This window comes from Molossus molossus, unplaced genomic scaffold, assembly GCF_014108415.1.
Source record: "Molossus molossus isolate mMolMol1 unplaced genomic scaffold, mMolMol1.p scaffold_m16_p_6, whole genome shotgun sequence".
Classification (NCBI taxonomy): Eukaryota; Metazoa; Chordata; class Mammalia; order Chiroptera; family Molossidae; genus Molossus; species Molossus molossus.
In genome coordinates, this window is record NW_023425399.1 from 175,334 (window position 1) to 202,882 (window position 27,549).

The window sequence follows — 27,549 nt, forward strand, 5'->3', positions numbered from 1 at the left end:
CCACAAGAGCTATCGCGAACCCTCCGCGCAGGGCGGTACGGACAAGGCACAGCAGGAGGCAGAACCAGCAGGTGACCGTACAGGCCACCTGGAAAAGCTTTAATCACAGAGCAGACAGACAGCTCAGAGCCCCTCCCACCCCTCCTCACCACGCAGGCCGCAAGCTCCCACGCCCACCCATGGCGCAGACCCAGCACAGGACTGAGTCAGAAGGTGTTCTTGATGCGCGCGGCCACCAGCACGAGGATCTCCCCAATCTTCCTCTGCCAGTTGGCGATGTCCTTGGACACGGAGCACCACAGCTCCCCGTGCCGCGGCTCCGCGTTCTCGCAGCGCCTCCTCACCTCCTCCCGCTGCTCCTGGACACGGAACAGAGGGCTGAGGGGCTCCTCCCCACGCCTGACCCTCCACGCAGCCCAGCCCCAGGGTGGACGGACGACCCGGGCAAGCCTCCACACAGGGTGCGCAGCAAAGTGAAGCCGAGTCCACTCCCCATGGGCACCTGACCCGCCCCCGGAGCCCGGCCAGCCGCAGACCTCTGTGCCGTGCTGCAACTCGAACTTGTAGAAGAGCGCCCAGGCGTCCCCCAGGTCCGAGTCGATCTTCACAGTGCGGTGGAACCACTCCCTGGCCTTGGTGATCTTCCGCTCGCTCCAGAACAGCCTGCGGGGCGACGGTGGAGCCTGGTGAGCGGGAACGAGGGCAGCAGGCCCTAAGACCTGCCGGAGCCCTGTGGGCCTGTCCCCCCAGCGGCTGAGGCAGGGGCCCGGCCACCTGCAGATGGAGCAGGTCACAGACCTGGAGCCGTCGTCTCCTCAGAACAGCCCCACACGGAGCAAGAGCCTCGAGCTCCTTCGCGCCGTCTCCCCTCTGGGCCAAGTGCAGGGGCAGACCTGACACGTCGCACAGTCCAGGCCGCCATGGCCACGGGGCGAGGCAGATGCAGACCCTGGGGACCAGGCCACCGGGGAGGACCCTCGAGGCCAGACCAAGGGACAGGAAGGGGCAGGGCTTGCTGCCACCCCCATCAGCCCGGCTCCCTCTGCAGAGGCAGCACCCTGACCCTGCTCCCCAGGCAGCTGCTGGGACTGGTCTGCGCAGCAGGAATAATTTTATGCTCTGATAGCTTGATTGTTTTTTAAGCCTTGTGGTATTCTTAATTGCTGGGTGTTAGATAAACTGTGATTTAAAGAGCACAAACCCAGATAGGCACACAGAGCAGCAGCCTGGGAACGGCCAGGAGGGACTGTTGACTTTAGCAGAGCCTTTTACGAGTTTTTATGGCTGCGCTATCTGAGTGTCACACATAAAAGTCACTCTGGGAGGCAGGAGCACAGGGAGGGCGGGTGCCCGGACAGGCCCAGCTGGGCCTCAGAAGCCTATGGGAAGCCTTGTCCCCAAGCAGGGAGGTGCCGGCAGCACCCGAGGAAGAGGCCAGGCCACCCAGGCACGTCTGCTCAGGCTTTGGCCGCCCTGGGGAGCCCGAGCAGCAGCCCAGGGCCCCGCCTCCTCCGACACATCCCCCTGCCCTGTACACGCGCCCCTACTCTAGGGAGGTCGTCCGGGGGCTCTGAAGGCCCTCCAGTCACGGCCACACCTCACCCAATTTCCCTGAGGCCCTGAACTCCTTTCCACGCCCACACCTCCCAAGGGAGCCGCTGACCCCACACCGGGCACACAGGTCACGGCACAGCAGTGCGTGTCTGTACCCCAGGCACACGGACAGCTGGACCCACGGCCCTGGCGGCTCCCCAGGTCTCTCAGGACAGTCTGCGCTCTCACTCGACAGAGAAACTATTTTCTTGCTTATGGCCCTTTTAGCCTCTCCTTGTGAATTGGACCACGTGGGCCAACGTCAGCGAGTCTGTCTCGAAGCCCAGGGCCCGCGTGTGAAGCACAAAGCGACAGGCACAGAGGACAGGGCCACTGGAAGAACAGGGCAGAAAGACAGGACCCAGGAACTTCAGGGCACATGTCCACGCAACCCAGCCTCAGGCCTGAGCCAAAGCACCTTGCCATGGAGCACAGTGGCCAGGAGCCATGGAGCCTGCCCTGCTCCAGACCAGGGGACCCCCACTCACTTTGCCACGGCCAAGAGCACGTGGGGGTCGTGCTCACACTTCTTCAGGGCGTCAACGCTCTTGGTCTTCCTCTGGGGCCTCGCCTCCAAGAAGATGGCCTCGGACCACAGGACACCTGAAGGTCAGAAACAAGGATGCCGCACTCAGACCCACACTGGCCCAGGAGCCTGCCGTCCAGACAGCTGCCTGAGAGCAGTGTCCTGCTTAGGGGGCCAGAGACCACGCGTGCCCACCGTCCTGCTGCCGGCCTGGGACCGCAGCCCGAGGGCACAGACTGGACACCGTGTGAGGGTGACCGGGTCTCACTCCCACTGACTCAGTAATTTCACATCTAAGAACTTACTGTAACAAACAACAAGAGACGCTTATGCAGGAAGGCATAACGTCAAAATGGAATCAGATTAAAGATCGAGTAGCAGCCCTGGCCGGTTTGGCTCAGCGGTTACAGCGTCAGCCTATGGACCAATGAGTCATGGGTTCGACTGTGGCCAAGGGCATGTACCTCAGTTGCAATTCGGTCCCCGGCCCTTGTCAGGTCGTGTGGGAGGGAGCCAGGCAATGTGTGTCTCTCTCTTTCTCTCCCTGCCACTTTATCTGAAGATAAATGGAAAAATATCCTCGGATGAGGACTAAAAACAAAAATTTACATCCTTGAAGATTCGATGATAATGGAAAATTCTCACTAAATTTTCAGCTTTAAAAAAAGGCACGAAACTAAACCTACTTCATGACTTTACACATAAGCTCGAAGGAGTGACTTCTGAGCAGTGGTCACAGGTGACCTCCACCCTGTCCACTCCAAGTCCACTCACACTGCGTCCCGTCGTCCGAGGGGAAGCAGTGAAGGCTGAAGGGAGAGTTGGCAGCTCTCCCACAGGCAGAGGGACCCCACCGAGACAGGGCCTCTGGCTCGTGTCCCAGTGACCGAGTCAGTCAACTTCCGACTCAGGGATCTGCACACACAACCCGCTCAGCCGGGCGCCTTACCGGAGCTGGGGCACTCCTGCAGCGCCTTGGCCATGAGCGTGCTGGCGATGTTCTTGAGCCCCGCGCGGTGCTCCAGCCTCACGGACTCCAGCCTGGGGACACAGCCCAAGAGGGAGGTCCAGCGCCCACGCACGGACTGACCCGAGCAGGGGCAGCCGGAGCCGCCTGCGCGGCCACGCAGAGCAGTGAGGCCTGTCCGCCCGTGGTCGGGCCCACTGGACCGGCCTGCACAGCACTGCACAGTGAGATGGGTGGGTGAGGGCACTGGGCTGCTGGGCACCACACGAGGGAGTCTCCTTCAGTCCCACCGCCTCTGCCCTGTTCCCTGTGGGCGAAACGCCCTCTGTGCCTGAGAAACACCTATTCACCCTCAAGGTCACCTCTCCATGGAGCTGCTCTCTGGCTCCGTCCATCCCAATCCCCCACCATCAGCTCCTGGCCCCTGGGCGTCCTCCCAGAGACAAATCAACCGGCGTCTGACTGCCCACAGGTCCACCTGAGCACCTGGGCCGAACCCTCCCAAGGAGACCACAGCTCATGGCCGGCACCTGTCCTCTTCCCAAGGCCGGAGCCGAAAACACCGCGCACACGGCACAAGTGAGGACCACCCCCCAAGCAACAGGTGTGGTCAGAAAGCTGGGCCCGAGACGCACCACAAGCCGGGGTTCTTTGGGTTCTTCAGGCGAGACTTCTCCAAAATGGCCCGAGCTCGGGTCAGCTGCCCAATCTTCTCCTCCAGCCGGGAAAGCAAGAGCCAAAGGGGTGTGGAGTGGGGACATTTCTTCAGCTGTGGCCAAAAAAGACAGACAAGTAAGCGGGGCGCTGGCTGGCGTCGGGGAGGGGCTGTGCCAGCTCTGGCCGGCTCCTCCAGCCAGGAGCGTCGGGCTGCCCCATCCATGGAGCCCCCACCACTTCACAGCTCAGTGGGGGTTATGTCATGGCTGCTTTCTGCACGCTGTGTGTACAGGGTGCGTGCCTATGGGCACAGCTGTGCGACACACACGCGTATCTGCACACACACAGCAGCTGGCACACCAGAGGGCCACGACCCACACTGCACGAGTGCAGCACATGCAGCCCAGGCGTCAGAGACGATCGGAGCCCAGAGGAAAGGCGCTGCCCGGAGTGAGGGGTCAGGGCCCGGAGTGAGGGGTCAGGGCCCGGAGTGAGGGAGGGGATAGGGCTCGGCGGCCGCAGCTGTGCAGCGAGCAGAGCTCACCCCCTGACTGTAGGCCTCCCGAGCCTTGTCCGTCTGCCCCTCCTGCTCCTCGATCTGCCCCTTCATCATCCACAGTTTGGGGAAATCCTCGTAGTGCTTCAGGGCCTCCTCGCACAGCTCCTGGGCGGCTTCGATGTTCCCCAGCACCCACTCCAGCTTCACGGACTTCATGAAGACCTGGGGGCAGGCACACGTCAGCCATCCCTGCCCTCGCCGTCTGCACAGGGCGGCTGGTCAACCACCTCTGGCCCAGCCTCTAGCACTGGGCCCGGGCTGGGCTGGCACCTCTGTGGCACATGCTTAAAACAGGCCGCCCTCACCACCGTCCATCCTGCTGCACCTCACGTGCTCTGTCCGCTGTCTCACAGCTGTGGAGCCAGGGGGATCACATGCACAAGCACGTTTTAAAGTGAAGTCTGGACCAAGGAGCCTCGTGCCATGGCCGCAGGTCCTCCCCCACCGCCCCCTCCTGACACTGCAGGACGGTAGGACCCCCGTGGCCTGAGCCACCCTGCTCACCCGGGCAGTGGGTGCGCTGCTCCGAGCCTTGGCCAGCAGCCGCCTGGCCCGCTCATACTCATTGTTCTCAGACTCCAGCTTCACAGCCGCCAGCCAGATCTCCTCGCTGTTGGGGTTGGCCTGAAGGACAAGCGCAGTGGAGTCAAGGTGGGCTCGGGCAGAGGCAGCAGGGCTGGGCTCACTCGGTAAAGCAGCCTCCCTCTGCCACGGGCCAGCCCCAGCCAGGCAGAGTCCAGCTGGGGGACGCTGACTTCCGGCTGTCCCAAGGGCAGGCGTGCAGCCTCGGCCACACTCCGGACGCAGGCTGGCCGCTGCAGGTGGGCCCTCCGGGATCCCCACAAAGCTGTGCGACCTCCCAGAGCCGGAGTGGGTCACTCATGTCCCACCCATGGGGATCCGCCTCACCCAACCCTGCTACTTCCCACGCCTAGCAATGGGGACTGTCCACCCCAGTGGGGGCAGCACAGAAGGGTGCCCAGGGCACTGCTGATCATGTAGAGGACTCTCAGGGTCAGGACTCGGCCACATACAACCCAGAGCCCAGCAGACACGGGGGCAGTGCCCTCACGGCCTCCTGAGAACACACTGGCCTCACTCATGCCCACTGCACCACACCGACGAGCGGCCCCACAGTGACCGGGGCAGCAGAGGGCACAGCCAGCTCCAGACCAGTCCCCTGGTGGACCCCTCAGGAACCCCCACCCGTCCTGCCAGCTGCCGGCTGTGCACAGCGCTCGTGCGCAAGGCAGGACGCTGCAGACGGCTAAAGCGCCCGCACTGCCGTCAAGTACCAGGGGTGGCGCATGACGACGGGAGGTGCGTCAGCCACGATGATCTGGGCCGGGCGCAGCTCTCCGAGTGAGTCCGCGACCCCATGACCCCACGACCCCATGACCCCGTGCTCAGGGCTCTTCCTCCGAGGCCTGGACAACCACTTCCGCGTTGGAGCCCGGCTGTCACCGCTCTGGCGCCCCAGCCATCCCGGGGACGCCACCCGTCCGCCCTGGTCTGTGGTCACACTGCGTGGCAATGACAAGAGGCAGTGTGGGCTCCTCTCCCTGTTCTCAGGCCCTAGAGCCCAGCAGCCTGTGAGCAGCCCGAGTGCTTTGCACGCGACCACACGACACCCTTGGGTCAGTCTGTCAACGTGCGGGAGGAGGCCCTGAGGTGCCCCCGACACCCTTGACACACAGCCAACCTCACCCACCTGGAAGGCCAGAGCCAGGATGCTCCTCGCCGCGGGCACATCGCCCGCCAACCACTTGGACTTGGCGCCCATGAGCCACAGCACCTCCGCTTTGGGGCAATGGGCCACGGCCCTCTGCAGAAGCGCTTCCAGGGACTCCCTGCAAGACAGGCCACGGTCACCACCAGGCACAGGCCACGGTCACCACCAGGCACAGGCCCACGGTCACCACCGGGCACAGGGCACGGTCACCACCGGGCACAGGCCACGGTCACCACCGGGCACAGGCCCACGGTCACCACCGGGCACCGGCCCACGGTCACCACCGGGCACAGGCCCACGGTCACCACCGGGCACAGGCCCACGGTCACCACCGGGCACAGGGCATGGCAGCATGGCGTGGGCACCGAAAACACAATTGCCGCTCCAAAGTTCGACGCTATCAATGATTTACCAGGTTTACAATGGGGAGAGTGTGGGGAAATCTTTTCTCTCCATAAAGTCTCTAAAATCAACTACCGAAGAGGCTGCTACAAAGCAGCGCATTGTCTGAACAGCAGAGCCTGATGGGGGAGTGTCTCAGGGGACCTTTTACAGCCGTGTGTCCTGGAGGAGCGATAACTCCACGGTCTGGGTGACAGGAGAGGCTTTTCATCTCCAACCACAGATCCGCCGACAGAGATTACGGCCGCGGCTGTTTCTCTGGCATCCAGAGAACCTATCTTATTGGAAGAAAGCTATTTCAGGTCACTATTGAGCAAGAAGACCGCCAGGTGCGAAGCCCACCGCCCCTTTCACACCCTTGGACAGGTGACCTCTCCGGCCTCAGCAGCCAGACAAGTGAAAGTGGCAGCACCGGGCGCTGGAGCCGAGACCTGGTCCCAAGCACTCGCCACCCCCCTCACCCTGAGGGGCCCAGGTGGGAGGAGGGCTGCTCCCAGCCAGCGGCCAGCAGCAGCGGGGCCGCTGAGGCCACAGCTGGAAGGGCAGGCTCTGCTCCAAACAGACGGTCCGAGGTGACCTGGTACAGGGTGAGCTGGCACAACCATCTCGAAACGTCCTAAAGGAGCCAACGGCACAACACAAACCAGCTGGCAGCAGGGAGGGCCAGGAGCACAGGAGACGAGGCTCCAGCTCCCAGCTGCAGCCGGGTGAAGCTCGGGGACGGCAGGAGCCCGGGCAGAGGGTGCACAGCAACGTGAGCCCAGTGCCCGAGGAGACCCCTCACCACCAGAAATTGCAACATTTAATCTAATCAGCAGTTGCAGCCCAGGAGGCAGGCCCGAAAGGTTTTTCCAATTAAAGAGACAATTAGAGAGAACTGTTGAAGGCCTCCTCGGAGCACAGAAACCAGCCCCAGCCGAAAGCCAGGGCTATTCAAATGAAAACCATGCCTGCCTGGGCCCCAGTGCCACACCGCACACACTGCTGCAGCCAGAGCAGGCCAGACACAGGGTCTGGGCTCCAGCACCTCACATTGGCAGAGAGGTCCCCTGGTGCCTCGGCTCCTCAACTCTAGAGCAGTGGTGATCCCAGCACAGAGGGGCCGGAGACCGCTCCTGCCACCACCTCCCAGGGGAGGCGCCCCTGCGGGCAGATGGCCCCACGTACCTAGTGCCGTGGTTCTTCTCAAAGTAGGCGGCTCGCAGCCACACACTCTTCTTGCTGGGGAACACTTGCAGGGCGTAGGCGTAGATGGCCCGTGCGCACTCCAGGGCGTTGTGGGCCACACACTGCAGCAGAGACGGGCGTGAGGAGGGGCCCGGGACTGGCCTCCCCATGGACACCCTCTGCTAGAACCCGGACCACGCAGGAGAGGAACCCCAGGAGGGATGTGAGCGAGCGCACAGCGGGAGCGCGCGGGGCCGCGGCGGGGCCGCGGCGGGGCCACGGCGGGGCTGCCCAGGGTCCAGGAGTCTTCTGTGTGCTTAGAAATTCTCTACCAATACAGAGACCGTGTGGGTATTTATTAAATTACCCTTCGTAATTTTGTATGTCGTAAATATTACATATTAAAAGTTTTCTGAGAACCGTCACAGGCCCTGGCCAAATTTGCTCAATGGTTAGAGCATCGGCCCACAGACCAGAGGGGCTTAGGTTCAGTTCCTGCTAAGGGCACGTACCTCGGTTGCAGTTTGTCCCCGGCCCCAGTTGGGATTGTGCAGGTGGCAACCAGTCAATATGTCTCTCTCTCTCTTCCTCCCTTTCTCCCTCCTGCTCTGTCTGGAGATAAATGCAAAAATGTCCTCAGGTGAGGATGGAAAAAAAAACGGTCACAGTGCCCTGGTCAGTTTGGTTCAGTGGTTAGAGCACCTTCCTGAGGACTGAGGGTCATGGGTTCAATTCCAGTCAAGAGCACGTACTTGGGTTGAGTTTGATCCCCGGCCATGGGGGGGAGGGGGCAGGGGCCTGTATGCCTCGAAAACATCAGACTCGTGGGAACCAGAGACAGGCCACGAGGCCAGAGACGCGAGGATGGGACCCTGGCGGCTGCGCAAAGGACGCGGCTACGCTGCCTGCAGATCGCGTACCACCCTGCACCAGCCACCTCCTGACCGACAGCTGGGCGGGGCTGTCAGAGGGCGTCCTGTCGTGTTTCCATCTATTTGCTCATTAACTGATTGCTTAGAAGCAGAGGAAAGCAGGGGAGAGACAGAAACACTGGTCGCCTGCCTCCCACACGCCCCCTACTGGGGATCAAGCCCACAATCCAGGCGCGTGCCCTGACCAGGAATCAAACCAGGACCTCTCAGTCCACGGGAGGACGCTCAGCCCACTGAGCCACACAGCGGGGCCGGGCGAGAACGTCCCCTTTTAAAGAAACACACACTGAAGTGCTGAGATGTAAGAGGCACGATGCCCACAACTTAGTCTCAAAGGGCTCAGAGGAAAACGTGAGGTGTGAGTGTGGCATGAGTGGCGTGTGTGAGGTGTGTGGTATGTGTGAGGCATGTGAGTGGCATGTGGTGCGAGTGTGGAGTGTGTGAGGCGTGTGAGTGGTGTGTGAGGCATGTGAGTGGCATGTGGTGTGAGTGTGGAGTGTGTGAGGCGTGTGAGTGGTGTGTGAGGCGTGTGTGTGGCGTGTGCGGTGTGTGTGGCACGTGGAACATGAAAGAGCAAACATGGTAAAATGGGTCAAGTTGATGGAATCAAGGGGAAAGGCAGATAAGAATTCTTTGCAGTTTTGCTACTTTTCTGTAAGGCTAAAATTATTTCAAAATAAGAAGCTAAAAAAGCTATTTGTAGGGAATAAAATACTGTAAATGTGTGGCCTGGCCGATTTGGCTCAGCGGTGGAGCCTCGGCCCACAGACCAAAGAGTCTCAGGTTCGATTTCGGCCACACGCACATACCTGTTACGTTTGGTCCCCGGCCCTGGTTGGGGTCGTGCAGGAAGCAGCCAATCAATGTGTCTCTCACACTGATGTTTCTCTCTCTCTCCCACTCTATCTAACAATAAATGGAAAAAAGTATCCTCAGATGAGGGTTTTAAGAAAAACAACTTTAAATGTGTTTATCTACATTAACCCCATAATCTCTTCTCTGAAAACCTATTCTAAGTAAATGATCTCACAGTAGGCGGACACTTTGTGTGCACAGTGTTTTCTGAGTGGAATGCAAAACAGGAACCTGAGCTGGGGACCAGCTGGCAGCCCCGAGGCGAACGGTCAGAAAGGCGTGGGAGCCTGGGGTCTGGGCTCCGGGCTCCGTGGACGAGCAGGTGCTCAGGCAGCAGCTCCTCACGGGAACGTGGGTTAGAGAGAACTATTCCTACACCTGCAACCAAGCCTACAGCTCAGCGGATCAGAGAAGACTCTCAAACCCTGGCCCACGTCTAAGGTGCTCGCAGCCCCGGTAAAGGGGCTCCAGGCCCGTGGACCAGACTCACACTGTCGGCATCTTCCATCCAGGTATGCTTCCGATCCTCTTCCTCGATCCCAATGCCAATCACGGCTCGCATGACCGCCTGGCAGGTGGCCACACTCCCAGCCTTGTCGCACTCCTCGGCATCCTGAGAGATGAACACACACTAAATGCACAGCACAGGGCGGGGACACTCGACGGGGAACACACTGCTACCAGAGGGGGAGGGCCGAGTGCCCTGGCGCTGTAGGTGTGCGGGCCCGGAGGCTCCGCCTGCGTCTCCTAGCTCACGGGTGCAACACCCTGCACCCAGCAGGTGGATGCTCCGCCTAACGATGGAAGAGAGCCACGTCCACCGCTCGAGGACATTACACAAGCACCTACGTGCACCAAGGAGACAGCTCGGTGGCTACAAGAGGCTCCTACAGACAATTCCGAGAAGCTGCAGGAAAGACAAGTGCACACACACTTGTGTCTGTTGGTCGGAAGAAATGCTCCAACCAGGCAGACCTGTCAGGACGCGGTGAGAGGCCACAACCGATGTCTCGAGTTGATGTCTCTCTCTCTCTCCCGCTCCCTCTCTCTAAAATCAATAAAGACATATGCTCAGGTGAGGGACTTTAAAAAATTGCCCAAACACAGAAAGGGGACATTCAGTTTAACCACATCCTGTAAGAAGGAGAGGTGTTGGCCCTGGCTGGGTAGCTCAGATAGAGCATCGTCCTGACACATGAAGGTTGCGGGTTCAATCCCAGGTCAGGGCGCACACAAGAAATCAATGCATAAATAAATAGAACAACAAATTAATCTTTAAGATCAACAACAACAACAACAAATTTTTTTAAAACCCAAAACAGCCTGGCTAGTGTAGCTCAGTGGTTGAGCGTCGTCCCATGGACTGAGAGGTCCTGGCTTGATTTCCGGTCAGGGCACATGCCTTGGATGTGGGCTTAATCCCCAGTAGGGGGCGTGCAGGAGACAGTCGATGGATGTCTCTCTCACATCAATGTTTCTGTCTCTCTCCCTTCCTCTAAGAAAATCAATAAAAACACATTTAAAAAAATGTATTTAAAAAAGAAGAGAAGCGATGACCAGGAGGGTCCAAGGACTCGGCCTCCCCAGTAGCAGCAGGGACACCCTCGCTGGTGGCCCCACAGTAGCTCTGGTGCAGAGAAGGGTGAGGAGCCCGGGCCACCCCAGTGCCAAGCAACTGGCTGTCCACCCTCCTAGTAGATGGGGACACAGAGAAGGACCAAATGCTCACTGGCTAGGCCCCTAGGAGGGTCCTGCTGCCCTGATCCCACCTAGTGGCCGGGTTAGAAGATTTCTGAAACCTCACCAGCCACCATGTCCAGAACAAGCTCAGGGACAGGGAGGAGTGGAACGCACCCCTACACGGAAGGGGCTTCAGAGCATCCAAGCCCACTGTGTGCGCAGAGCTTTCCACTACGAAGGCTACGGCGCAATCAGTCGAGAAAAGCCCGTGCCTGCTCCCCCGCCAGTGCGGGACCCTGGGCACCATCAACCCCTTCCCCAGTGAGGTGCTGCGTGAGGGAGGACGCCCATCTCCAGAGCTGCCGCCTGACCCTGAGCAGCGCAGCTGGAGCCCCACCTGGATCCACTGCTCGCGGTTGATCTCCACGCCGTTGGCCCTCAGGGAGGTGATGGCTCGGTCGATGATCTTCTCCACCATCTGTGTGTTCCCGTTGGCCTCCTCCAGCTTGGCGGCAGTGACCCAGATATGCCGGTCTGTGGGGATGTTCTCACGGGCCTTGTTCAAGACCTTGCGGGCATTCTCATAGGTCTCCAGCCTTGCCAGGGCGAGCCACAGCTGTATGGAGAGAGCACTGACACTGGGGCCCTCGGGGCAGAGGCCAGTCACCCCCGCGACCCCACGGCGCCCCGGGTCTGAGCACTCGAGGACCACCTGAGCAGGCGGACGTGACGGCAGCTTTGTCGCCTCGTCTGAAAGCCGTCCAGCTGTGCTTCTGACTTATTCAGTGACTGGTTAAAGGAGAAGCAACAGGTCGGTCACACGTGCCACACCTTGGCTGGACGTGTGCCATGCGCGGGGGCAGCGTGAGCAGGACACGAGGCTGCTCCACGAGCTGAGTGGTCCCGTGGGGCCTCCAGCACTTCTCGCCCAGTGGGCGGCTCCGCAGCATCTCAGCACCAACGATGTGCATGGACCCCACTTGTTTTCATATAAATGGATTAAGATTAATTTTGTTTAGAGAGTTTCACAACACCACTCAGAATAATTAAAGACATACTGGGTATCATCAAACCAAGACTAAAAAATCACTGCACCGAGTGTTGTGAACCAGAATGTTTTAAACTAAAAAACTCCAACTAGCTCTGAGGCAAGGAGCCGACCTCATGCTGAGCTGGCGGGAAGCCCGATCAGTGGTTCTAGCACCCGCCCCTCAGGTCCCCTCTGCAGACTGCAGCAGCAGGATGGCGGGGTGCTCCAGAGCCCTGAGCGGGGCTCAGCGGAGACTGTCTGCTTCCGTCAGGAGCATGCGGACCACAGCCAGGCTGCCCCTCTGCCTGCAGCTGGGACAGAGGCCCCTGACCTCTCACTGCTGCCTGGTGAGCTCCGTGCCCAGCTGATGCCACTTCCAGACCGCGGGGCCCAGGCTCCGGTCTGGGCAGGAGTGACGGCAGCTGGAGGACTCACCTCCACGCTGGTGGGGCAGCACTCCACGGCGCGGCTGAGCATGATCCTAGCGTCTTCGGGCTCTTCCAGCTCCACGGCCGCCTTCCACAGGCGAACTGAGTTGGGCACATGCTCCAGGGCTGGAAAAGGTCACACAGGAAACCAGGTCACAGAAAAGGGGAGTGAAAGCAGGTTGCCCGGATCCCAGAGGGGGCTGCTGCTGCAGGGTCAGGCCACCTAGCCCCGGATGACAGCCAGGGTGGTCTTGGGGTCCTCCCAGGCCTGGGGCACAGCAGACAGCTGAGGACGGTGCATCACCTCCACCCCCAATCACGCTTGAAAATCAGCATTAGGAAACAACGCCACATTGGCATCGACGGGAAGGGCCCACAGGAGGTGGTGTGAGTGAGCAAGATGCAGAAGTCACGAGAGAACGGAAAGGCCCTGGGACGTGTCTGCCCAGGCTGCATGCACCCGAGGCCAGCCGAGTCCTCGGGATCCCGGGACTGGTCTACACAGGCTCTGCCTGGCTGCTGAGGCTCCCTCGGGACGCCGCGGCCTGAGGCGGTAAGGGACAGCTCTGATGGGAAAAGAACCGTCTGAGTGAGAAACGCTGGTGAGCAGAGGCCGAACAGACGCGCAGCCTGCGGCCCTGTGCTCAGTGACCGGACAGCAATGGCGGCTGCAGGATTTATGGGATAGAGCACATGCTCTCAGGGGAAAGTAACCCCATTTACAGGAGTGCACCAATTAGCAGAGGAACAGTGCTCCACACCAGCAAGCGGCCAATGGCCTGCGCCAGGGAACAGGCTCACAGACCCACACACGCCCCTACAAAGGACACAGGCTCAGAGGCCAAGCACCACCCCCAAGGTCACCCAGCCTCCTCAAGTCTCAGGCTAGCCATGGGAGCTGCAGGTCTCCCGCAGAACATGAGGACATGCCGCACCCGCAGCATCCACATGCCAGAGGCTGAGGTACCCAGTGCCCGAAGTCACTGACGACGCCACTTTAGTTTGGCAGCTGTCAAGGGCTCACCAAGAGCACAAGAGGCAGCTCCGGCTTCGCCCAGGCACCTGGGAACGGAAGCTGCTTCAGGAAACCCTCTAGGGAAGGGGCGGGGACCAGGGCCAGGGAGCAAGGGCAGGCCAGCTGGGGAGCCCACGTTCTTCCACTGGGGCACAGCTTCTGCCTGATCCAAAGAAGCGCCAGGAGGCCCAGGACACCTGGCCCGGCAGAGGCTGCCCGCCTGTTCCTGCTCCACATGGGAGGCCGCTGGGCGACCCAGGCCCTGCTGAGCCATCCATCCCACTGCGCAGGGAGTTCAGTCGTGTTCCCAAACAAATCACTCCAACTGACCAGGGTCCACGTGTTTGTCATTAGAGAACTATGTTTCTGGCTGATGGGCCTGTTTTGCAGATGGGCTCGGAGCAGTGGAGGGCAGTGAGGCTACAATCGAGAGAGTGGATGTGGGAGAACACGCGAGTGCACGGCTCACGTGCAGTCAGGGCCGCACAGGTGGACGCCACCTGGCCTCCGTCAACCCCAGACCGTGTCACACATGATAACACCTGAGGCCTGAGGCCACACACCTGTGACTCAAACACGCCTGAGAAACGAGCTGAAACACCCCAAGAGCCGCCCCAGCGCAGCACATCTCGCGCTGCCTGCTCAGTGACGCAGGCCCCTCGGCCCTGCAGCATCTGCCCTGGAGCAAACATCGAGCACCAGCCACCACCGCTGTGGTGAAGAAAAAACACCGATCAATTCCTCAGGGACGGAAACAGCACCCACAGGACCTGCAACCTGGCAGGTTCCTGGACGGAGTCAGTTTCCCTGGCGTGCGGACAGCCTGCGGCCTGGCGCGGCCACCGGCTCGCAGCAGTCGGACGAGACAGCAGGGGCTCCTCTCACACACATCTCTGCTGTGGCCAAGCTTCCACCTGCTGGACTCGGCTCCTGGCCCCGGGCACGACCGTGCCCTCGGCTCACACACATCACCCAAGCCCAAGCCCACGGAAACAGGTTCTGAACGAGCACTGTCCTCACCTGGCAGAGGAGGAAAGCCCGGGCCCGAGGGACAGCCCAACGCACTCCCGGCCACACGGCAGGAAAAGGCGGGAGTGGGATCTCTGCCCGTGTCGGCCAGGTGGGCTCCCCCACAGAGAATGATGGGCAGAGACAACCCAGCCAGAAAAAGGCCCGAAAAATGTCACCCATTTTTTTTCTTTCTTTTTTTTTAATCTTCACCCAAGGATATTTTTCCATTTTTATTCAGAGTGGGAGGGAGAGAGAGAAACATCAACGTGAGAGGGACAGATCAAGTGGCTGCCTCCCGCATGACCCCAACCAGGGCTGGGAACAAATCACAACTGAGGCACGTGCCCTTGACTGTACTGAACCCACGACTCATTGGTCCTCAGGCCGATGATCTAATTGTTGAGAAAACTGGCCAGGGATAAATGTCACCCACTTTTTAGCCACTCCCACCAAGACCTGAGCAACACCCTGCGGAAGCTGCTCTCCCAAGACACAGGCAGTGAGTGAGAGGGCGCACCTCCTCCACGTGGAGATACCGCGGACACACCACAGGGGGGCCGCGCCGGACGCAGGGGGCTCACCTTTCCGGAGAACCCGCTTCTTGGCGCGGATGTCCGTTTCCAGTTCTGCAGCTCTGATGTAGATCCTGACAGACTGCGGGAGGTGACGGACAGCTTGGGCCACCACGGCCTTGGCAGTGTCCCCAGGCTGCAGCCTGGCCGCTTCTAACCAGACATCTTCGCTCTGGCAAACAGAAGCATGGTGAGTGCTCATGCAGGCTGGGAGCCTGGCAGAGCAGCCACCTCCTGGAACGTGCTTATCGCCTCAGGACCCACACCCGCCCGAGTTTTTTAATCCTCACTTGAGGTATTTCTCCATTTATTTTCAGATAGAATAGGAGGGGGGGAGAGAGAGGAAAAGAGGGAGGGAGAGAGCCATCGACATGAGAGGGACACATTGACTGGCTGCCTCCCGCAGGCCCCGACCAGGGCCGGGGAGGAACCACAACTGAGGTACGTGCCCTTGACCGGAACAGAACCTGCAACTCCTTGATCTGAGGACCGACCCTCTACTGCTGAGCCAAAATGGCCAAGGCCCGAGTTTTGTGGTCAAATTGAGGGCCATTGCCTGGCCTCAAATATAGTTGCACTACACACACCTTGTGCCACCAACGCCTGGGACTGTGGCTGTTGCCCAGCTGTCCGAGTGGGGGACGGGCAACACCCCGTGAGAGGAGCACAGCGCCCCGCAGAGTAAGGAGCCAACCCAGACCAGAGGGGACGGGCAGGCACGTACTCGGGAAGCTCTCTTCACAGCAAGTCCAGGGTGAGGACGCACGGGCACCTCATGTCGCAGGCACCCCGTCTGCACCACAGTGCAGGTCACCTCGAGGGTCTCTGGACTTTTTAAAGCCGGCCTAACCCTCTGCCTCCAAAAGACAGCGGAATGTTCTCTGTAGATTAGTGTTAATCTCAAGGATTTTTACATGAGGTGGACAAGAGAGCTGACCAATCTCACTCCTTCTAGTAGATGAGCTTATCTTGCCATTAAAGGGACGGTGGCCTTCACTGGTTTGGCTCAGTGGTCAGTGTCAATCCTTGGGCCAAAGGGCTACAGGTTTGATCCCTGGCCCCAGCCGGCCCAAGGTCATACAGGAGGCAACCAGTGGATGTTCCTTTCTCACATCGATGTTTCTGTTTCTCTTCCTCCCTTTCGTTCTTTCTAAAAGCCAATGGAAAAAATCCTCAGGTGAAGATTAACAAAAAAAGAATAAAATTATGAAAAATAAACAAACATATAAGCCAGTGGCAGACGAGCCTCCACTCCAGGTGAAGACAAGAACCCCTCACGTCACCTCTTCGCCCTCGCCTGTCCTGCCGTCTGCACTTCAGCACCGACAGGCAAGCTCTGCTCTAACCCGGTCCACCCAGCAGTACACGGCCCGCAGAGCCCACCTTCGGGCACATCTCCGTGCCCTTCATGATGAGGTTCCGAGCAACCTGCAGCTTCCCGGTGACTTCCTCCAGGCGGGCGGACGCGATCCAGGCTGGCGGGTGGTGAGGGTTTGTCTCCCGAACAGACTTGAGGAGCAGTCGTGCCTTCTTGATGTCGCTGTGAGGGAATGAGGCAGAGCCTGGGTGCCACGCTCGAGGGGTGCCGGAGCCCCAGAGGGAGGCGCCCAGCAGACGCATGCACTCCCGTGGGAGCCGAGCCGAGGGAGACGCAGTGCTGCCCGAGCCTGCGGCGCAGCCGTGCAGACGGGCCCTGAGCACCTGACCACTGCATGTGGTGCAAAGTCAAAGCCACACACTCTGATAGCACCCACGTCCTACTCTGGCTGCGTGTTCTTCAGGGCAAACCCAGAACGCGACTCACTTGATGTCACCGCCGTGGGTCGGGATCATGGAGTTGAGATCTGTCAGGTAGCCTTTGGGGTCCACCACAGTCTGCCCACTCACGGAGTCAGACACCTGCAAGACAGGCCAGGCTATGCTGCTCAGGGGGCTTGGAGCCGCCACAGTCCTGCTTCCAGTGGGTACGGAAACGCCAGAAGCAGGAAAACACCTCAACTTAAACAACAGTTTGTGATGATGATGAACCAAGTTCACCTACAGAGCAGGGTCGTCTGTAACAAATGGAGCCGTAGAAGTCGCAGTGGGAGAAACAGCTGAGCAGAAGGAAGGCCCATGAGTGAGTGGCCCAGGAGTCAGAAAGTAGAACTCATTATTCCAAGTAGTTGTTATTTTTCTTATTGATGTTAGAGAGAGAGGAAGGGAGAGGGAGAGAGAGATAGAAACATCAATGAGAGAGAACATAGACTGGCCGCCTCCTGCACGTCCCTACTGGGGATCCGGCCCACAACCTGGGCATGTGCCCTGACCGGGAATTGAACCTTCGACCTCTTGGGGCAGGGTCGACGCTCAGCTACTGAGCCACACCGGCCGGACTCAAATAACTGTTTTTAAATCTGCACACACCATTATATCTTTCTACCCTTCTCTCTAGTTTTGAGTCTCAAACTTACCACAAAACCAACAATAAAACCCAAGTGAAAACAGACAAGGGTCCTGGCTAACACGGCAAGACCAGAAGGACGAAAGGGGCACGGGTGGGGAGCAAGAAATACATCTCTGTTCGCAGAGGACCTGACTGTCTGTGCAGAAAGTTCAGGAGAATCATCAAAAAAACCACCACCCCATTGCGGTTTGTCCCCGGCCCTGGTTGGTCGTGCGGGCGGCAGCCACTCGATGTGTCCCTTTCACATCAAGGTTTCTCTCTCTCGCTTCCTCTCTCCCCCTCCCACTCTACCTGAACGAAAAATGTCCTCGGGTAAGGATAAATAAAATAAAATAAAATAGAAAAACAACAAACCACCACCCCAGAACTACCGAGCGGTTCCAGCCCGGCGGCGGCATACAGGCTGGCGCAGAGGTCAGCTGCTTCCCCTCTGCCTTCAGTGACACCGTCGACTGCAGCACCGAAATGTGAGGTGCTAACGTGTGTGAGGTCTAACAGACACAGACGAGATCTCTGTGAGGAAAACTGCACCGAAGAACTAGTCAACAGAGAGGTACTCCACCTTCAGACAGGAAGAATCAATGCTGTCAGGGGCCAGTTCTCCCCAGCTCGATCTGCGGATTCAGTGCAATCCACTCTGAATCCCAGCGCCTTACCTTGTGGATGCTGAAAACTGATAAGTTTACGTGCGGGAGGGCAAAGACCTCGCACAGCCAACTGGAGAGCAGACACACTGTCACAACACCTGACAGAGACTGTGCCCTGCAGGAGTTGGGAGGCCTGTGGGAGGAGTCCTCACACCCTATTGGCTGCAAAGCCCTGTAGGAAGAGTCTGTGCAGATGCAGCAGTTCTGTGGCTGACAGCCTCTTCCCTGCACGGAACGGGGCTCCCTCCTGCTTCCTGCAGGGAGTCTGCAAGGTCTCCCCCTGGCTGCTCGTCCCGGACTGCAACCCTTTTTCCCTTTTGGTGAGGAAATACATGGAAGGAATTTAAATGCCTGTTACTAACAGAGAGGAGCCGATCTGAAAAGGCTACACGCTGTACGAGTCCAACTATGTGACATGTGGAAAATCAAACCCACGGAGACAGCAGACAGCGGAGCTGGGGGGACAGGGACTCGCAGGGCAGAGACTACTCAGACACGGAGCCCAGAGTGACCACAGCTTCGGGTGGCGAGGTGTGAACACAGCCTCATCAGCCATCACAACATCCATCAGGAGGGGACCCTGACAACAGGGAAATGTGGGGGCGGAGAACAGGGCATGTGGGAAACCTCTGTACCTTTCTCTCAATTTTGCTGTAAATCTAAAACTGCTCAAGAAAAAATCTAACCACTGAGCCGTGGCCAGTGTGGTCAGTGGTTAGAGCATCAACCCATGTACCAAGAGGTCGCCAGTTCGATTCCTGGTCAGGGCACATGCCCAGGTTGTGGGCCTGATCCCCAGTGGGGGTATGCAGGAGGCGGCCAATCGATGTTCTCTCTCATCGATGTTTCTCTCTCTCCCTCTCCCTCTCTAAAATCAATAAAGAGGAGAAAAAAATAAAAAGCCCTGGCTGGATAGCTCAGTTGGCTGGAGCGTTGTCCCAATATGCCAAGAACGAAGGTTCGATCCCCGGTCGGGCACATGCAAGAAACCACCAAGGACTGCATCAATAAGGGGAACAACAAATGAGTGCTACTCTCTCTCCTTCCATCTAAAAAAAGTTTTTTCTAAAGTTATAAAAAATGAAAACATGCCCAGCCGATGTGGCTCAGTGGTTGAGCATTATCCCATGGACTGAGAGGTCCTGGTTCAATTCCCCGTCAGGGCACTGCCTGGGTTTTCGGCTCAACCCCAGTAGGGGGCATGCAGGAGGCAGCTGATCAATGTTTCTCCCTCATTGATGTTTCTCTCTCTCCTCCCTCCTTTCTCTCTAAAATATCAATAAAGACATATTTTTAAAAATGAAAACATAACAAGCTTTGTCGAGGGCATGGAGAAGCGGAACCCTCCCTCCAATACTGGTCTAAACTGGTGCAGCAGCTGTGGGCAGCAGTACGGGGTCCTCAGAAAATGGGGCCGATCCAGCAACCCCACTTTAGTGCTCATTCTCACAGAATGGGAAGCAGGGACTCAAAGAGCTGTTCGCACACCAAGGCTCACAGCAGCACTACTCACAACACGGAAAAGTGGAAACGACCAAGCCCAAGGACCTGGCGGACACACAAACACGCTCTGTGTGCACCACAGGAAATCAGCCTTAAAAAGATCGATTCAAGTTTGAGTCCCACTGTACCACAGTGTAACGGTTCAGAGTTCACTACAGTGCTCTCTACCCCTAAGTATGTGAAATCGCTCCTCAGAGTGTTTACCAGGAAACTCCGTGCGCCCCCTGCCCCCGGGCATCCTGGGGCAGTGCGGGCGTGTGTGCACACGCATGTGCACTTCTCTCCACACAAATGGAAATTACACGACTGCTCTCCCACCAGCTTCCATGGGCGCCAGTCTGTCCCCGTTTGTTGGTCCCTTCGACTTTACAGTGCTTTCTCCTGTGCAGAAGCTGTGTTCAAACACAGTCAAATTTGGAAGTCTCTCCGTCCTGTCCTGTCTCGATGTGCTGTCCCAACTGGAAAGGGTTTCCCATGTGCCCTGGGCCTTCCCCCAGTACCGAAGGGAGGGCACGCCCCCTGCGGGCCACCACGACCGTCAAGGTGCAGGGAGAAAACACTGCACTGAACTTCAGGCACGGGGTGGACACCGACCTCATCGACAATCCCCAGGCCGGGGCTGCCCCTTGGCTGCTGGTACTGAACACATCACACCTGTGCACACCCTGCAGGTGGAGCACCTACCAGCCTGAGGGCAGAACCCTGCCCCTCTGCGTGACAACAGAGATAGTACGGCATCCAATGTCCGCTCATCTCGTGACAGAGCACTTCCAAAGATTAACTTTTTCATAAAAACATGCTAGTTTTATAGCCAGGAAATGAGAACTTCACAATGTCACGTGTAGGAAACGTCACACGGCAAGTGCTCACCTGGCTCAGCCTCATGTCCATCAGCGTGTTCCTCGCTTGGCCAATCTTCCTCATGTCCAGCTCACCTGTGCCAGGTGTCATCAATCCAGGTGTCATTCCACCTGGGTATGGAGTGTTCAGCCCACCAGGATAGGGTGTGTTCAGACCTCCAAATTGCTGGAGACAGAGGGGATAAGATGCTAGAAGAGCCTTCTCTCGGAAGGCCTTCGGACATATGCGGCTGCACGACAGACGGCGGCACAGCCTGAACTGCGAGCACCAGGCCCGACACCCGGGCCCCCACACCTGTCTAGCCAGAGCCAGGCTGAACAAGGCCCACCCCTTCTTTTTGGACACTCACAGTTTGTCGGGGATCCACAGAAGTGTGGTTCTCTCCAGTCTGTAAGTGTTTGGCGAAGAAGCTGTCGGGAACGGGGGTCAGCTTCTCATAGCGCGGGTTCCGCTGGCGCTTGTTTCTGGCGTCGCCAACCTCGGGGATGCTCAGCCACTCCTCCTCTGTGACTTCTGCCAGCTTCCTCTGAAACCCCGGCCCCAGAACGTTAGTCCGCAGCAGTCTGTCTCCTGCTCAAGAGAAACCCGCCCTCCCGGCCCCGGCCTCCAGATCCCCCTGCTGAGAAGGGACTAGGACGCGAAACGGTGTCTAGTTTGTCCAGATCTGTTCTGCTCCTGGTCACTCACATGTAAACCGCCTGTCAGAGCTCAGAGGACACTGTTTAGAACACTTAATGCGTAAACAGAGTTCATGTCACAGAGAAAATCCCCCACCTGCCCTGCCTTCTTGGTGGAGGGCAGAGAGACTTTCTGCACAGTCAGGGAGCAGGAAGAGCGGGGCCTTCACCATCCGAGCCCCACCAAGCGCAGAGCTGGTGACTCCCACCCGGAGCAGCCCTGCTCTCTGGGCAGGCTGGGTGCCATTCCTCTTACTTTGAGATCTGAGAACTGCTGTTGGATTTTGGGGCGTTCCATACGGTATTTCTCAATTTCTTCTTTCTCCCTTTGCTCCCTAGGAAGTAAAATGTGTGGCACATTAGAAAGGCTGAGTGTCCTTTCTGAAACAAAGTCACTTCACTACCTGCCTTAATTAAATCAGCAAAAGGAAAAAAACTCCACACACTCAGCAGCTAAATCAAATGTTTGAGGTAACAGTGGATATTCACAAACATTACAACTCAATCATCTACCAAATGAAAACATGCAGAAATTAACCAAAATAAAAACAAGTTGTCTTACTCTAACATAAATACTTGCATTTGAACACAAGAAAGTCTACTGTTTTAAAGTTCTACAAAATTGCAAAGGCAGGGCCGTCTTAGGAATGCCCAGCTGCCCCCCGGCACCTAACATACACAGTAAGCCCTCACCAGCTTCCCTGTTCCACCAACCAGGACCTGCGGTCTGTGTCCTCCCCCTGTACCTTGGCTTTAGGGACAGAGAGTTCCTGGGCTGCTGATTTGGGACCGGGTCTAGACACTGGCAAGAAACCTGAGGTCATACTTGGACACAGAGTAACAGGCACTGTGACAAAGTATCGACCAAGTTTGGCAAACAAGAGCTGAGATTCACACTTTGCTCCATAAGGGAAAAGACAGACATCTGCAGGTGGGGATCTGAATGCACTGTGACAGACGATGTGGTGGGGGGACCATTCTCCACGAGCCAGAGTCAGTGGCCCGGCCCCCGACACAAGGCAACACACAGGTGCACCTTCAGGTGTTCTGTCCAAAGATGCTGCACCTGGTCTGCCACGCCCTGGGCTCGTGTCCGCTCCACAGGAGCAGAGAGCAGGACACGTTAAAGGACAGGCCCTTCTGCAAAATGACTGCTTTCTTCAAAAAGCCAACACCCTGGAAAGGTGCAGAGTCAGAGGGAGACTCGGGAGATGTGACACGGGAACTGGTCTGACTGCACGTGCACTTGGGAGAGAAGCAGCTCGGCCGTGCTCTGGAGACAAGTGGGCAGTGCGGGCATGGCCCGGCTTCTGGAAGCACAGTATCAGGGTTCCTGCTGCTGGCAGGACAGAGGTGCTGGCCTTGGGAGACGAGTGACCTGGCCATGGCCCGGTCAAGACCCCCGCAGGTGGGAGGGCGACGGTGTGAGTTTGCCCACCAGTCTTTCCACGTGTTTGAAGTTTTCATAACGGAATTCTGAAAAGCCAACCACTTTTCTAAAACCACTCAGTATGACTTTCCACGAGTATCCATGTCACTCAGTGTTTTAAGGAACGACTTCCAGAAAGTTGGAATCAAACTCTTCTTTAATATGCAAACCATGTGCACTCAATTCCCACACTCACGCACACTGATTCAATAACAAGGTTGAAACACTCCCCTCGTAAACTTTTCACTCTTCTGAAATGATCTTGAAAATATTAAAAATGCCACATGTTTTGGGAAGTTACAAAATTGCATGTGTAACAAGCGTTAGAAAGAGGAAAGTGAACCAAAATGTCAACTGTCACTTTCTGGGCTTACGAATAAATGTCATCCTCTTACTTAGAGTCCTAATGTTCTGTCATGAGAACACTTTAAAAAATAAAAAACATGCCCTGGCCGGTTTGGCTCAGAGGTTAGAGCGTCAGCCTGCGATCCAGAGAAACCCGGGTTCGGTTCCCGCTAAGGGCACGTGCCTCGGTTGCAGTTTGTCCCCGGCCCTGGTTGGGTCGTGTGGGTGGCAACCACTCGATGTGTCCCTTTCACGTCGATGTTTCTCTCTCTGTCTCTCTCTCCCTCCCACTCTACCTGAACAAAATATCGAAAAATGTCCTCAGGTGAGAAAAAAAAAAAAGAATAAAAAAAATAAATAAAAATCATAAAGAACTTACAAAGATAACTTCCAAATTACTCAACACCACTACGCCCATCCCAAAGACTGCAACCCTGACGGGCAGTCAGGATGTGCCCCGGCTCCTGCCGGGTGCTGGAAGCCAGGTGGAGTTTGGAAGCTCTCACTGCAGTCACTGGGCCCAGAGGCTCCTGTCCAACTGCCCAGCCTTTGTCCAGGTGCTGCCACCACAGACAAGACCCAGGGGCCTCAAAGCTGAAATAAGGCAGAACAAAACTTTGTTTTGAAGTTTGAATACAAAACAGTGAAGGGCAATCATCACGCCTACCTTCTCTCTTTTCTCCTCTCGTCCATCCTTTTATCCAGAGCCGCATAGATGGCATCGGCCTCCTCGTCGTCCTTTTCGTAGGGCCCGCTTGAGAAGAGGCTCCCCGCATAGCCGTTAAACTGAGAACCAGAAACACAGCTCGAGGGTCAGCTTCTGCTCCCGTGCAATCCCCACCCGCAGAAACAGAACACTCCCAAGTGCAGATCCTTGCTGAACAGTCTTCTGCCATCAGACAAATCCAGGCCAAGGAACAGCAAGACAGCTGTTGCAGAAAGACGGAGTAGCTCTCCCAGCTAGAGACTAAGGACCCAGATGCAATGAGGGGTCTGGACCAGGTCCAGGACCGGAAGGAGGACACAAGTGGGAATGTGTGGAATTCAAGTAGCACCCATAGATCAGTTAGGGGTGCTGTGTCAGTGTCGAATCCCTGATTTGGAAATTGTAGTAAGGTCACGTAAGATGGGGAGAAGCCTGTGAAGAGTATGCGGAATTCTCCATAGTATTCTTGCAAGTTCCCTGTAAATTTTAAATGATTTCAGAACTAAATTTTAAAAATCGGCCCTGGCCTGTTTGGCACAGCAGTTAGAGCATCAGCCCATGGACCAAAGAGTTTCAGGTTCAATTCCGGTCAAGGGCACGTAGCTCGGTTGCGTTCATCCCCGGACCTGGTCAGGGTTGTATGGGAAGCTACCAGTCGATGTGTCCCTCTCACATCCATATTTCTCTCTCTCTCTCTCTTTCCCTCTCCCTCCTTCCCTCCTACTCTATCTGAAGATAAGTGGAAAAAAATATCCTCGATAAGGATTAAAAAAAATCAAAATCGTGTCCTCTGAGAAAAAAATGCCATCTGTTAGAACACATCTTAAGAAAATATCAATGGACCAAACACCAATTAACAAAGAGGGTGAGCACTAAGGCAAATTAAATCACCAATTCCACTTTAAATGTTCACTGGCCCAGCTGAGTGTGCACTCCCCCCAGCACACTCCCTTGACTCTTCTTCTGAGTGTGCTGTCCTTTGCTCCAAGGGCCTTCTGCTCCTCTTACCTGTCTCCTGAGTCTCTGTAGTCCAGCCTGCTCACTTCTACTACCTCCGTAGTACTTCTTTAACTTTTTTATTCTTATGAGTTTCTTTGAGTCAAACTGAAGGCATATTCCAGGGAGCAATATCTCAAATGCTCGTAACTTTCTAAATAAACTTTCCTTTATAACTCAAAACAATATGTATTTTTTTCACCTGCCAAGACCAAACGCCAATGCAGTGGTTGTAACAGCTGCAAGAACATCTCTTCTGAAGACAACAAAGTGCACAGTTCTTCATGTTTGTCCTGCTCCCCCTCACACTGTGTCACAGACAACCCAGGGACAGCTGAAACAGTAAGTGTACCAGCCACACCAAGCCATTCATCACAGATGCCAAGAGCACCCGGGGGCAAGAAGCTGCTCAGCCCTCTGGAGACTGGCCGGGGAGCCCACAAATCACCTCGTCATAGTTGGTGTCATTCAGATCCTCGTCGTCGTCGTCCGCAGCCTGGCTTTTCTTCATCTGGTCCCCGACGGTCCTCTTGCCCGGAGGCGCATGGCGGTCATCCACAGGATCATTGGCATCCCGGGCGGGCCCAATGTCTGACCGGGTGGTGAAACCAGTGGCGCTGCAGGAGACCCCGCGACGCCCATTTATCTTGTTTTTGCATTCTTCTCTCCACGCTTACCACTTAACAACCCTCTTTCCCTAAGACCTCCAAAGATGCTGGGGCAGTGAACTGCACATGACTGTGCTGTCGAGCATTTCCCGTCTGCCGTTCAGGCAGGAACCCTTCCAACCCACCCTGAGGAGCTGACGCAGGCTTGCTTTTGCCACCACACTCTTCTTGGAAGAGTCCCCAGGGCATCAGACCACCCTCCTTCCAACCCCCCCACCCCCGACTCCATTCCCAACCAGGCCCTCAAACCCAACTTCACCCCACCAGAGCTCCTCTTCTGTGCCCACCCTGCTCTGGCCGATGGCAGCAGGGCCATCCAGGCACCAAGGCAGACACTGTGGCATCAGCTTTGCCTCCCCCTCCTTCTCCGTCCCACCTGTTGCCTTAATGAACTGAATCTACCTCCCAGGCCCCTGCCCAGACCATGACTCCCCCCAGCCCGAAGCCCTGCCTCTCCAATGCCTCCAGCGCTCCGCTCCCGTCACACGCGTCCTGCTCAGACTCCTTGCCCTCCCCTCACCGGCCTCCAAGCCCCCGCATCTGTTCCTAAGTGCCCAACACACAAAGCCTCCGTTTCTCCTCCCCCCACCGCCCTCGGCATCCCTGAGTCTAGCCTTCCTCCTCAACTTGGCTCAAACGCTGGCCCTCGACAGGGCGCCCGCTGAGCACTGCACCCCAGAACCCTAAACGTGTTGCCGCGCATCCACCCCCAGCCCTCCACGACGTCCGGGGTCGCCCCTGACTCGCAGGCCCCCGCAGCAGGGCTCCCCTCCTCGCGCAGATCGGCAAGGCCCGCAGAGCTCGGTCTGTCCGCACCCCGAAGAGGAGCGACCCTCCACTTGTCACAGCGCCGCCGGGCAGTTCGGACGGCGCCGCCCGCCCGCGGGACCCGGCCCAGCCCGCCGCCCGGCTCACCCTCGGCCCAGCCCCGGCACGTAGCCGAGCGGCGCGGGCATGCCCAGGAACGGCTTCTTCTTCTTGTTCATGGTGCCGGCGACGGCGGGGGCCGCAGGGCAGGGCCGGAGACCGAGGGCCGCAGGCGTCCGAGGCTCCGCTGCAGGAACAAGTCGCGGGCACCGCGTCACCGGCGCCCCGGAAGCAGAGCGCGCGGCCCGCGCGAAGCCCCGCCCACTCGGGTTCCCCGGGCGGAAGTTCCGGAAACGCTACTTCCGGACGCGGCTCAGGAGCAACGGGCGCGGGAGCGCCTGCTTGCGGCGGGCGGGCTGCTGCGCGCAGGGGTCCAGGCCGACCCCGCCCTGGGCAGCCCCTGCGGGACCTCGACCGCGAGCCGGGGCGTCCCCGTGCTGCGCGTTCTCCGGGCTCCCCCGGGCCCGCCGGGGCCGCCCAGCCGCCCGCCCTTCGGAGGCGCCGGCCCGGCGGGCCCTGCCCCCCTGAGCGGAGCCGCACGCCCCTCGGGCTGTGTCGTGATGGTGGGCACCCGGGCTGCGTGCGCTCCGGAGGAAGGCCTGCGGCCCGAGCTCCCCGCGCTCAGAGGCGGACACAGGCCCCTTTGCAGCCCCACCCACCCATCGGACCCTGAATGTTCCAGTGAGGGCAGGAGCCCAGCCCCTAGAGAGCTAACTGAGGAAGATAAATTAATGCAGCACGAATGCCAGGAGCTAGGCAGGACCCGGTAGGGCGGTCACAGCACGTGGGCGAATTCCATGCACACCTCCAGCGTGTGTGTGGTCACCTGCGCTCAGGTGTGAGGGGGACGTGCACGACTGTGCCCTGCACACAGCTCTGCATGTCCACATGCACCTCGGCTCACCCTGCTGTGGGACACCCTCTGGGCTCACATGCACCTGGGAGAGCACCCAGGCTCTTGGCAGAGCAGGCGAGACTGGGCTGTCGGGCCTGCTGCTGGGCCAGGCGGCCCAGCCCACCTAGCACTTCTCACGGGCTCTGGAGGAAACACATCCGTCCTGCCTGCTGCGGCCTCCTTGGAGTGTCTCTCTCCTCCCTGCCTCCAGCCAAGTCCCTTTCAATGCCAAGCTTTGGGCACTGAGTCAGATTCCGGGGCTACAGAGCAGAGGGGACAGACCCTGGCTGTCCTCCTGGAGTTCACAGAGTGGCCAGGGCAAGAGGGAATCAAACTGACTTCTGGGAAGTAAGTGCCCACTTGAGGGAGAGACCTATGGGAAA

The 27,549-nt window shown here is 58.0% G+C and overlaps 1 protein-coding gene across 1 annotated transcript; it reads right to left on the reverse strand.

Moving 5' to 3' along the window:
* Positions 1-75: 75 nt before the first annotated feature.
* PRPF6 (pre-mRNA processing factor 6) lies at positions 76-26,451 on the reverse strand. The gene is made up of 21 exons (XM_036244832.1): positions 26,320-26,451; positions 25,185-25,353; positions 23,702-23,820; positions 21,517-21,595; positions 20,933-21,109; positions 20,593-20,748; positions 16,931-17,025; positions 16,510-16,666; positions 15,136-15,298; positions 12,536-12,654; positions 11,468-11,686; positions 9,881-10,003; positions 7,604-7,725; positions 6,014-6,152; positions 4,807-4,926; positions 4,288-4,464; positions 3,722-3,855; positions 3,069-3,160; positions 2,082-2,196; positions 537-663; positions 76-359 (listed from the first exon to the last, which is right to left on the reverse strand). The coding sequence occupies exons 1-21, from the start codon at positions 26,388-26,390 to the stop codon at positions 207-209; spliced, it is 2,826 nt and encodes a 941-aa protein (XP_036100725.1). The 5' UTR covers positions 26,391-26,451; the 3' UTR covers positions 76-206.
* Positions 26,452-27,549: the final 1,098 nt, after the last annotated feature.

What these genes read in the sequence shown, in the direction of transcription:
- PRPF6 (XM_036244832.1), bottom strand. Translation starts at nt 26,390, where the DNA reads ATGAACAAGAAGAAGAAGCCGTTCCTGGGCATGCCCGCGCCGCTCGGC. An exon ending in GCACGGAGATGTGCCCGAAG is followed by an intron (nt 15,299 to 16,509) that starts GTGGGCTCTGCG and finishes TCTGTTTGCCAG; the next exon opens with AGCGAAGATGTCTGGTTAGA. An exon ending in GTGCTCTTGGCCGTGGCAAA is followed by an intron (nt 664 to 2,081) that starts GTGAGTGGGGGT and finishes GTCGCCCCGCAG; the next exon opens with GCTGTTCTGGAGCGAGCGGA.